Raw genomic sequence first — 11,335 nt, 5'->3', positions numbered from 1 at the left:
GTGAGATGGATTTTGGTTTTTCGCAGGCCGCTACTGTGCCTGCCTTAGAGGCTACTGATACTTGTACTCTGAATCACAGTAGCCACTCCGTCCCCTCGCTTCCTGGGACTCCTATGGAGTCCTTCGCCCCGACCTTTGAGGGGCTTGTCGCTTAGCAGGGTCCTATTTGTCAGGACCTCGATCCGATCACTGAGTTTGTCAGCGAGGACGACTCAAGTTCCTTCTGTGGGACTGAATCGTGTGATGGGAGAGATTTTGGGAGATATGATGAGGATTTTGATTTCTCTGTCTCACCCTCCAAGAGAACGCTTCGTTCTGACACGAAGCGACAACAGACTCGCCAGGAGTTTAGAAAGAAGACGGGGCCTTACTCCGCCCGTTCCAAATGCAGTGCCTAATTTGGAACATCAGGGGACTCAGGAGCTCTGAGTCCCAGGAGAGGCTTCATGCCTTGGTGAAAGAGAAGTGTGTCAAGATCTTGGCTATCTTGGAGCCGATGATTGCACTTGACCAGCGCTTCATGACCCGTCGTCTTGGTTTCCAGAGAGTTCTTTCGAATGTTTCTGGTCATATTTGGGTTTTTTTTGCAGATGATGTGAAGGCGGAGTGTGTCTTTGATCACACCCAGTTCCTCCATCTTTGCGTGTCGGCTCCCTTTTTGCCGACCCATTTTTTTGTTCTTTCGTGTATGCCAAGTGTGACTATATTTTACGGCGCGACTTGTGGGCTTCTTTGCTGCAGGTCAAGCCTGTTGGTGGTCCTTGGCTTGTCGGGGGGGATTTTAATGTCGTGAGGGATGACTCCGAGTGTCTTGGCTCTTCTGGTGGGAGGCAGCTCCCCATGGACGAGTTTAATCATTTTATTTTGGAGTCTGCGCTGGTCGACGCTGGTTTTGAGGGCTCTTCGTTCACCTGAACGAGTAAGTCCATTTGGAAGCGTCTTGACAGAGTTTTTGTCTCTATGGATTGGGGTGACCATTTCAACTCTGTCAGGGTTGAACACCTCAGTCGCACGGTTTCGGACCATTGTCCTCTTTTGGTGTCTGCTCCTGTCTTTGCTCGGGGGCCGAGCTCGTTTCGGTTCCAGAGTATGTGGACTCGTCACCCGGGGTTCCTTCAAACCTTCAGGCTGAACTGGAACATGCCCTGATCTTTGCAAGGCATGCCCAGGCTCTTTGCCAAGCTGAAACGGTTGAAAGGCCACCTCAAGTGGTGGAACCGAGATATTTTTGGGAACCTTTTTGATAAGATCGCTGAGGCGGAGAGGTCGGTTAGACTGGCTGAGGCTGCCTGTGAAGCGGATCCCTCTGAGCATAGTTGTACCCTCTTGTCCAGGTGCAATGAGGAGCTGTCTAGAGTCACCGCTATGGAAGCGGATTTTTGGAAGCAGAAAGCTGCTTGTAATTGGCTTGAGGACGGGGAGAGGAATACGAAGCTTTTCCACAACATGGTGAAGAAGAAGAATGTGGTTAATAAGATCTTTCGTATTTGGGAGGATGGTAATTGCCTCACCTCTCCTGGTCTCATCAAGCAGTCTGGGGCTGCCTATTTTGAGCGCCTCCTCACTGGAGATCCATTTGTCCTGGATCTTCCGGATTTTTCTGGCTTCTCCTCGGAGATTTCGAAGGAGGAGAACCATAGCTTTGCTGCCGCACCTTCCTTGGAGGAGGTCCGCGCTGTCGTCTTTTCCATCCCTCGGGATAGTGTGGCGGGCCCCGATGGGTATTCTTCGGTTTTCTTTCAGAGCTGCTGGGATTTTGTGCAGCATGATGTCATGGATGTCGTCCTTGATTTCTTTCGGGGTTCTCTTATGCCCCAGGGCTTCACTGCTACCAAGATCACTTTGATCCCCAAAGTCGAGGGTGCGCAAGCTTGGACGTACTTCCGTCCCATCAGCTTGTGTAATGTTTCCAACAAGATCATCTCGAAGCTTTTATACTCTCGTCTGAGGTCGATGGTAGGGAGACTCGTTTCTCAAAGTCAGAGTGGCTTTGTGCCGGGGTGGATGATTGCTGACAATATCCTTCTCGCGCAAGAGCTCACTCATAGTCTTAATCTCCCTGCCCGTGGTGGCAATGTCATTCTGAAATTGGACATGGCTAAGGCCTATGATAGAGTCCAATGGTCTTTTATTCTGGATGTCCTCCGAAGGTTTGGTTTTTCGGAGCAGGTTGTGAGGTTGGTGAGGGCTTGCATTTCGTTTTGCAAGTTCTCGGTTAATGTCAACGGCACCCATGCTGGTTTCTTTGCCTCCGCGAGGGGCCTGAGACAGGGTGACCCGTTATCTCCCCTCCTCTTTGTTCTTGGAGCGGAGTATCTGTCCCGTGGCTTGGACCGGTTTTTCCTCCAGCATTCCGCTATGAGGTACCGGTCTGGCTGTGATTTGCCTATTTCCCATTTGGCCTATGCTGACGATGTCATTATCTTTGCCAATGGGGGATCCCGCGGTCTTCAGCGTCTCAAAGATTTTTTGGCTCACTATGAGAATTGCTCGGGCCAGCTCGTTAATGTGGCCAAGAGCGTTATGATCTTCCCTCCGGGCTGGACCGCTCTTCGCCGCTCCCGTTTGCTGTGCATCACAGGGTTTGCGGAGGGGCAGCTGCCCTTGAAATACCTTGGAGCTTCGCTTTTCCGTGGGAACCGCAAGTGCTCTCTCTTTGAGCCTCTTCTGCAGTCGGTCCGGAAAAAGCTGGAGGGCTGGGAGTCCCATTCCCTTGCTCCTGGGAGTAGGATGACGCTGATTCGCAGTGTGCTCCTTTCAATCCCGATCTATCTCTGCCAGGTAATCCAGCCTCCTTTGGCTGTTTTGGAGAAATTGGAGCTTATCTTTAATGCTTTTCTTTGGGGCTCCAGACCCTTAGAGAAGAAGTGGCACTGGGCCCACTGGTCTCGCGCCTGCCTCCATGTGAAAGAAGGTGGCCTGGGTTTTTGCAGGCTCAAGGACATTGTTGACAGCTTTTCCATGAAGCTGTGGTTCAGATTCCGACAGGGTTCCTCTCTCTGGGCGAGATTCCTTTCGAGGAAGTATTGCCGGACTGTCAGCCCTATTTGTGCTCCTTCTCATGGAGCCATTTCCCCCACTTGGAGGCGCTTGCTCCAGATTAGACCTCGTGCGGAGTTTGGTATCCGGTGGAGGATTGGTCTTGGAGATGTCTCTTTTTGGGATGATACTTGGTTGGGTGATGCCCCTCTGTCGAGCAGGTGTGATGTCAGAGGGGATCGGTGTGTGCGTGCTTCCAGCTTCCTTTTGGAGGGAGACTGGGATTTTGATCTCCTATGCGCTGTCGTCGCTCCCTCGGTGGCGGAGGAGATCGTTCAGATTCCTGTTTTGGTGGATGAGCCGGATGCGACTATCTGGATCCATAGCACTGATGGTGCTTTTTCTGTGAGATCTGCTTGGGAGCAAGTCAGACCGAGAGGTTCGGTCTCTGATTTCTTTACTCCCTGTTGGGGGCGCTGGATGAGGCCCACCATGTCCTTCTTTCTGTGGAGGTTTTGGCATCGGTGGTTGCTTGTGGATGAGGTGCTCCAGCAGCGGGGTTTCTCCCTTGTGTCCAAGTGCCAGTGCTGTAAGATTTCGGAGACATTCACGCACATTTTCATCGACGGTCCCATCGCCCACTCTGTGTGGCATTTCTTTGGGGCTATCTTTAGAGTTCGCATCCCTCTCACTGAGAACTTCAGACTGTTTCTCAATGCTTGGAAAAGGGGTCGCGAGTGGTCTCCGGGGGGTAATGTGAGGGAATTCATTCCTTTTGTCGTGCTTTGGTTCCTTTGGACTGCACGCAATGATGCTAAGCACCGTCACTTACCCTCCTTTGCGGAGACGGTTAAGTTCCAAATTTTGTCTTATTTGAGACTTGCTCATTCCGCAACTGTTATCAAGCCCAGTCTTTGGCTGGGGGCTTTGCAGGCTGCGAGGAAGATGGGCATTTCGGTCGGCCTCCAATGGATTCACAAGACTGCCATCGTCCGTTGGTTGAGGCCTCCACTGGGTCCTTCAAGCTCAATGTGGATGGGAGCTCGAGAGGTAACCCGGGTGAGTCGTCTGTGGGAGGGGTTGTCCGGGATTCTTCTGGTAGGGTCTTGGCGTTTTTTAGTGAGTTCATTGGTTTGGGGTCCAATGTTCGTGCAGAACTTTGGGCGATTTGGAGGGGTATTCTTCTCTGTTCTGACCTTAGCCTTTTTCCCCTTTGGATTGAGACCGATTCCCAGATTTCCATTCAGATTCTTAGATCTCGGAGGTGCCATTGGGATTTGGACCATATTGTTTCGAGGACGCGTGTTTTGGTGCGGAATAGGCCGGTTCATTTCTCGCATATCTATCGGGAAGGGAATTCGGTTGCGGATGCGTTGGCGCGGCAGGCTCATGATCATAGGCAGTGTTTGTTGGAGATTGGTGTTCCTTTAACCACTCCCATCGCTGCGTTGGCCCATTCTGACTCTTCCGGGCTTCCTTACCTTAGATCTAGGTTTTCTTAGAGCCTCACGCTCGCTTATAGCCGTTTCTCTTGGGCTTTCTTTTTCTTTGTTTGCTCTCTTTTTTGGTCTAGGTCATCCTAGATTTAGATATATGTAGATATTTATTTTTCTTTGCAGGTACAGCTCTCCGGCCTCTTCCCGGAGTTTTTTTGGCATTTCTTTGCCTCCCGGCCGTTTGCTTTGCTTCTTCAGGGAGATGGATTTTCCAGGCGTTCACTGTGGTTTCCCCTTGCCTGGTTCTTGCTGTTGGATGGCTGTTTCGTGGGCGACCTCTTGCGCCCTCCCCTTCCTGGTTTTTCTTGGGTACTTGGATCTATGGGTATGGCTCGAGTTCCCTTTGCCATACTCCTGTTATTTTTGCTCCGGATCTGCTGGTTTGCGGTCGCTCCCCTTTTCCTGGCGGCCTCTGCTGTATAGTTACTCCCCAGCTGATCGTAACTTCTGGACATATTTCTAGCGTAGATCTGATCTTTAGTCCAGTCCTAGATGACGCTAGCCATTCTTTCACGCCTCAGTGTATTTCTAGCATAGATCTAATCTTTAGTCCAGTCCTGGATGACGCCAGCCACTCTTTCACGCCTCAGTGTCGGATTTGGATTTTGCTGAGCTCGGGCTGTGGATATCTGCTGGATTTTTGCTGCTCAGGATGACTGTTGTAGATGACTTAGTTAGTTGTCTAGGTTTTTTGTTTGTATTTACTTCTTTCCTAGGGTTGTTTTGGTTGTATTTTTGCCGATACCCTAGCTGCTCTGATGTTACTATTACCTCTGTATAGCCTTTTGGGGAGGTCTTGGCCTAGTCCCCCTCCCCCGTTAGGTTTTATTTGTCTCGCTCTTTTATGTTTTTATATACTGGTAGGGGTCTGCCTAACCACCCCCCCCTGCTTCCGGCGGTGTTTCCTTCCAAAAAAAAAAAAAAAACCCTAAACCCTAAATTGAAAACCCTAAACCCTAAATTCCATGATTATGAAATTTGTTCCATGGATATTGTATCATATTATTTCAAAGGTCATGATTGTGATTATTCGAATTTATAAACATGATTACCTTCCTATCATAATGTAAGATTTTGATTAGTGCGACATTTGGTAGAGAAGAAAGTATCGTTCTCACCATTGGATTAAGACTGGAATAATCATGTGCGACCAGAACCTATTCAATATAATGTGATACAACATGATTTGACCAATAATAAACACAGAGGATGCCCATGCTATCGTATCGACCGCTGTCCGACCGAATATAATGATCGATCGACCGAATATATTTCTTTGTCGACCGATTTACGTTGAGCTTGAAAAGGCTCTGTTTTGACTTCTATTTCCCCAACATTTGTATAGGCTTAACCATAGTCCTCTGACCTCTCATAAGTCATAACTAACAAGCATCATCGGCCTCAAAAATAAAATATCATATACAATTTAATCTGAGATTACGATACAATTCAATAATCAGATATATGCTAAAATTTTTCTAAAAACTTGACATAAAGTATATATATATTTATTTGTCCTGCTTGAGAGAAAGCATATATGTTTTTCCTTTTTTTAATTTTAATGGAAAACCATCATATAAAAACAAATTTTGTTATTCAACTAAACCAATCAGGTAATGATTATGAATAATGTTATTGCTTACGATTATGATTAAGATTACAGTATTATGTAATATGTATATGTTATTAACCAGTCGGCATCTATGTAATAGGCGACTGATCATTATTTGGCTGTCGACTGTTAAAAACTTGATATTTGACGTGATTGATTGATATTTATGAGAAGGCCACGTGACAATCCTGTGAATATTTGTACTTTACTTTGCTATATAACCTCGAATACCGCGAAAGTAAAATAGCGATAAAGAATCGAATCGAGATTCAGTAGCATGTATTTTTGGGGATGCGCGCTTGAAATTGTCGGGTTTCTCCGGACCCGCAATAAGAAACCCTAAACCCCAAATAATGCTAAACCCTAAACCCTAAATTGAAAACCCTAAACCCTAAATTCCATGATTATGAAATTTGTTCCATGGATATTGTATCATATTATTTCAAAGGTCATGATTATGATTATTCGAATTTATAAACATGATTACCTTCCTATCATAATGTAAGATTTTGATTAGTGCGACATTTGGTAGAGAAGAAAGTATCGTTCTCACCATTGGATTAAGACTGGAATAATCATGTGCGACCAGAACCTATTCAATATAATGTGATATAACATGATTTGACCAATAATAAACACAGAGGATGCCCATGCTATCGTATCGACATCTGTCCGACCGAATATAATGATTGATCGACCGAATATATTTCTTTGTCGACCGATTTACGTTGAGCTATAAATTTAATTTTTCGGGCTATATATTTATTTCATAATTCGACCCATTTCTAAATACTTCAAATTTTTCTTATCATTTTATAAATTTTCAAACCTTCCCAAATCATACATTATCTTCCATGGATCGCGATGTCCTCAGTTTCTCAAGGGGGAATGATATTCTGTCAATGTGGGCTACGAGCAAATTTGAGGGTTTCTTGGACCAGTGATAATCCAGGTCGGAGGTTCCATGGATGCAAAAATTGGAGGGTGAAAGTCCTGTTTTAATTTTTTTCACTTTTACGGGATTATCTTTATTTCTTATAATTTATTTCTCATTATATTGTTCTAATCTTTTTTGGTCCTATACCCTCCCTTACCGTGGCAGAGTGGTGGATGTAATTTCTTCGCATAGGAAGATCCGCCGATGTGTCGTAGGGCGATGACTATAATTCCCGAGTTGAAATGAAAACTGGCCGTGCTCGAAGATTACAAGAAAAAAGCTGAAAAAGATAACCGAAAGTTGAAGTCCTTGCTTGCTGGTTCATGGTTGATTTTCATTTTGTTTACTTTGTGTTATTGGATTGGAATGTTATATTGAATGCTTGATTATCTCGAAGCTGAATAAAAATGTTATTTTTATAATAATTACAATTTAATTGTAAGGATAAGTACATTGTCAAACATCGATATGCTATTGTCTATTTACTAAATACAATTAATCGAAAACATAGATTACATGACAAGGGAAAATAATAATTCAAAATATATATATGGAAAATGAAACACAAAATTGAAGAACTCCATAAGTCTAAATCACCTTTCAAATCACCTTCTCGTTCACTCCCCCGGAGAGAAGGGTGCTTTCCAAAAATATTGAGGAGAACAACCAATCACTTTCTCGTTGTAATATGTTGAACCAATCACTTTCTCGTTGTAAAATGTTGGATTCATATTAGGACACCTCTTGTATTATTCTCATAATAATGGTCACTAACAACTACCAATAAATACATTTATTTCGGAATTTTATTCGACTAATAATTAATAATAATTATCGGACGCAACTTCATGGCTATTTATATAGCAAAAAAAAAAATATATGGGATTGGGACCCCAAAAGACTTGACTGTTCGACCATGCTACTCTCAAGACTAATTTCACGGGAATCGGAATCTATCTGTCTTCTTCGGATACACATTCCAAGAAAAAAGAATTTGATTCATTCTCACCCGTGACCCGATATGTGGGAATAATTCAATGCATTCGGCGATTATAAGGGGCTATAATTATCATTTATTACAAGCATAACGCATGTATATAAAATAATAATAATAATAATAATAATATAATAATAATAATAATTTTATTATTATTATTATATTATTATTATTATTATTATTATTATTATTATTATTATTATTATTTGAGAAATATATGATAATAACATATGTAGACTATTTCAAAATTAATTATTTATAATTTTAATGTGTAGGGACAATTTTGGAACAAAAACTAAAGTGCTCAACAGTATGAATTATGATTATTCACTCACCCCCCAATCTTCTTCTTCTATAAATAAAGATAAAAGGCGTTTAATTTTTCATATTCATATTCACCATTATTAAAAAAATTTCCATCTCTTCATCTCCTTCTTCGTCTTCTACCTACTCTTCTACGCTTCTCCTCTCTCGAATACAAAATTACAATAATTAATATTTTATCACTATGATTGTTGTTGATCAACTTATTATGTTAGACATTCCACACCCCGTATGGATTTCTGCCGATGATACCCAACCTGGGTTACAAGTTCCATCCAACTACAATAATATGAGTGGAGTCCTAATTGCAGTCCTACGTATCCTCTGTATTACCTAATAATACAAGAGGAGTCCTAACGCTGCCTGCTACCGCCATGTTCACTTCAAGATGGCAGCAGCGTTAGGTTTTTATTCCAAATCGCTTATCTCATCCTGCATGATTTCATGATTTCATGAATCAATGTAAGGCTTTCGAAGACTTAGGCATCAATGGTTTATTTTTTATCGTCGAATAAACCGTTTGAAGGCCGAGATAGGTGGTGAAGAAGAAGTACTGGAATTCGAGTTAAGAAGAATTGTTGCTGCTCCTTGGTAATATCTTTTATTTAGGCAATCAGTTTTTTTACACCTAAACCCTAAACCCTAACGTTTGAAAACAACAAAACAGATTTCCGTAATAATTTTCATTTATGTTTATGTGGAATTTTAGCTAGAAATATTTTTTATTAACAAACTTGTACCATTTTAAATTTTTTTTTATACCAATCGACTCTCCTGGATGAATTAGGCTTCGTTAAAACTCTACACTCAAAGCGGTCGAGTTGTTTATATTAACAGTCGACACCATATATTAATCGGTCGACACGTATTTCGCGCACACACTACAAAAGTTAAATACGAATAAAATGCAAATAATAATAAATACGAAAAACCCTAACGTTTGAAAACAACAAAACAGATTTCCGTAATAATTTTCATTTATGTTTGTGGAATTTTAGCTAGCAATAATTTTTATTAACAAACTTGTACCATTTTATATTTTTTTATTACCAACCGACTCTCCTGGATGAATTAGGCTTCGTTAAAACTCTACACTCAAAGCGATCGAGTTGTTTATATTAACAGTCGACACCATACATTAATCGGTCGACACGTATTTCGCGCACACACTACAAAAGTTAAATACGAATAAAATGCAAATAATAATAAATACAAAAAACCCTAACATTTGAAAACAACAAAAACAGATTTCCGTAATAATTATGTTTGTGGAATTTTAGCTAGCAATAATTTTTATTAACAAACTTGTATCATTTTATATTTTTTTATTACCAACCGACTCTCCTGAATGAATTAGGCTTCGTTAAAACTCTGCACTCAAAGCAGTCGAGTTGTTTATATTAACAATCGACACCATACATTAACGGTCGACACGTATTTCGCGCACAAACTACAAAAGTTAAATACTAATAAAATGCAAATAATAATAAATACGAAAAACCCTAACGTTTGAAAACAACAAAACATATTTCCGTAATAATTTTCATTTATGTTTATGTGGAATTTTAGCTAGCAATATTTTTTATTAACAAACTTGTACCATTCTATATTTTTTTTATATCAACCGACTCTCCTGTATGAATTAGGCTTCGTTAGTAACGAATAACGATCGATTGAAAAGAGAAATAAAACTCTACACAAACCGGTCGAGTTGGTAATATTAACAGTCGACATCATACATTAATCGGTCGTTGCATGCTGAATGAGTGACAACTAAAAATCAACGTCTTCTGCCATACTCCCCGACTGAAGGTATTCTTTTTACTTTTTTCCGTCCACGTTGGGGAATGACTAGAGGCGGCAGCACCAATATTTCCTCCTGCACTGTCCATTCACCTGGTACTGGATAGACAGGGTCCGTATATGCTTCTAACCAATAACGTGTGGTGTAATAATCTGTACAAAATTCATAAACAGAAATATTTGCTTTGTAGGCAGCAACAATGGCATGTGAACATGGAATCCTGTCAATGTCGAATTTACGGCATGTGCAAGATTTACTCTGTAAATCAAATAACTCGTTGCTTGTGCTACCATACACGCAATACTTCCCCTCAGTTGCTTCAATTACTTCATATTTTCTAGAAACGATGAAATTCTCACGAACGATCGACTCTATCGCTGGTGTGAGATGTGTAGTTGATGCAACCGCTTCTTGACGATATTTACTTCTCCAGGTTGATGTGATTCTTTGTAGTGCTTCCAATAATGCAATTATTGGAAGCTCCCTCTCCTCACGCAACCTACCATTTATTGATTCCACTCCATTCGTGGTCATGATGGAGTAACGGTTCCCGGTTTGTTTCGCTCTAGACCACCTTTCGGGAGAAGTGTTATCCTCCAAATATTTAGCAACCTCTGGAAATCTCTCTCTCAATTCTGTATACAAGGAATCAAAATCACTTTTCTTTTATGCTTTTGCCACCCGAATGAATAGCTCGGCAGCTCCCTTTTTTTTGTTGCTCTTGCCTTTGATGTTTTGTGACATGTGCCACATACAAAACACATGATGTGCACGATTGTATAAAGATGCAACTGCATTTATGATGCCCTGGTGTCTATCTGATATTATCACCAATTCGTCGTCGTCCACTACTATGATTTTCAATCTGCTTAGAAACCAAGACCATGACTCAGAGCTTTCCTTGTCGACAACACCCCATGCAATGAGAAATTGGTGGTGATTTCCGTCCTGTGCGGTTGCTACAAGTAGCACACCGTCATACTTTCCTTTCAAGAATGTACCATCAATGCAGACAACTTTTTGTTAGGTGAAGTCAAAGAATACATGCGGCAAACTTTCTTTGACTAGGCTGCTTTTGTGGAAATTGCAAGAGCTCAACGTGGCTATTTTTCATCCTCATTTCATTAGCCAAATTTGCCTATAAATAGGCTCCTCATTCGGCAGATTAAAGTATCTCATTCTTCTC

At 41.9% G+C, this 11,335-nt stretch overlaps 2 protein-coding genes across 2 annotated transcripts; one reads left to right on the top strand and one right to left on the bottom strand.

Moving 5' to 3' along the window:
• Window positions 1-960: 960 nt before the first annotated feature.
• Window positions 961-4,898, top strand: LOC140861822 (uncharacterized). The gene is made up of 4 exons (XM_073264826.1): window positions 961-1,087; window positions 1,160-4,029; window positions 4,135-4,383; window positions 4,599-4,898. The coding sequence occupies exons 1-4, from the start codon at window positions 961-963 to the stop codon at window positions 4,896-4,898; spliced, it is 3,546 nt and encodes a 1,181-aa protein (XP_073120927.1).
• Window positions 4,899-10,125: 5,227 nt separating this feature from the next.
• On the bottom strand, window positions 10,126-11,269 carry LOC140861821 (uncharacterized). The gene is made up of 3 exons (XM_073264825.1): window positions 11,194-11,269; window positions 10,875-11,108; window positions 10,126-10,784 (listed from the first exon to the last, which is right to left on the bottom strand). Exons 1-3 carry the CDS (start codon window positions 11,267-11,269, stop codon window positions 10,126-10,128), a joined length of 969 nt encoding a protein of 322 aa, XP_073120926.1.
• Window positions 11,270-11,335: the final 66 nt, after the last annotated feature.

The sequence above is a fragment of the Henckelia pumila genome, chromosome 4 (assembly GCF_033568475.1).
Source record: "Henckelia pumila isolate YLH828 chromosome 4, ASM3356847v2, whole genome shotgun sequence".
NCBI classification, from domain to species: Eukaryota; Viridiplantae; Streptophyta; class Magnoliopsida; order Lamiales; family Gesneriaceae; genus Henckelia; species Henckelia pumila.
The sequence above is the reverse complement of the archived record's forward strand: the minus strand, read 5'-3'. Positions and strand labels throughout refer to the sequence as shown.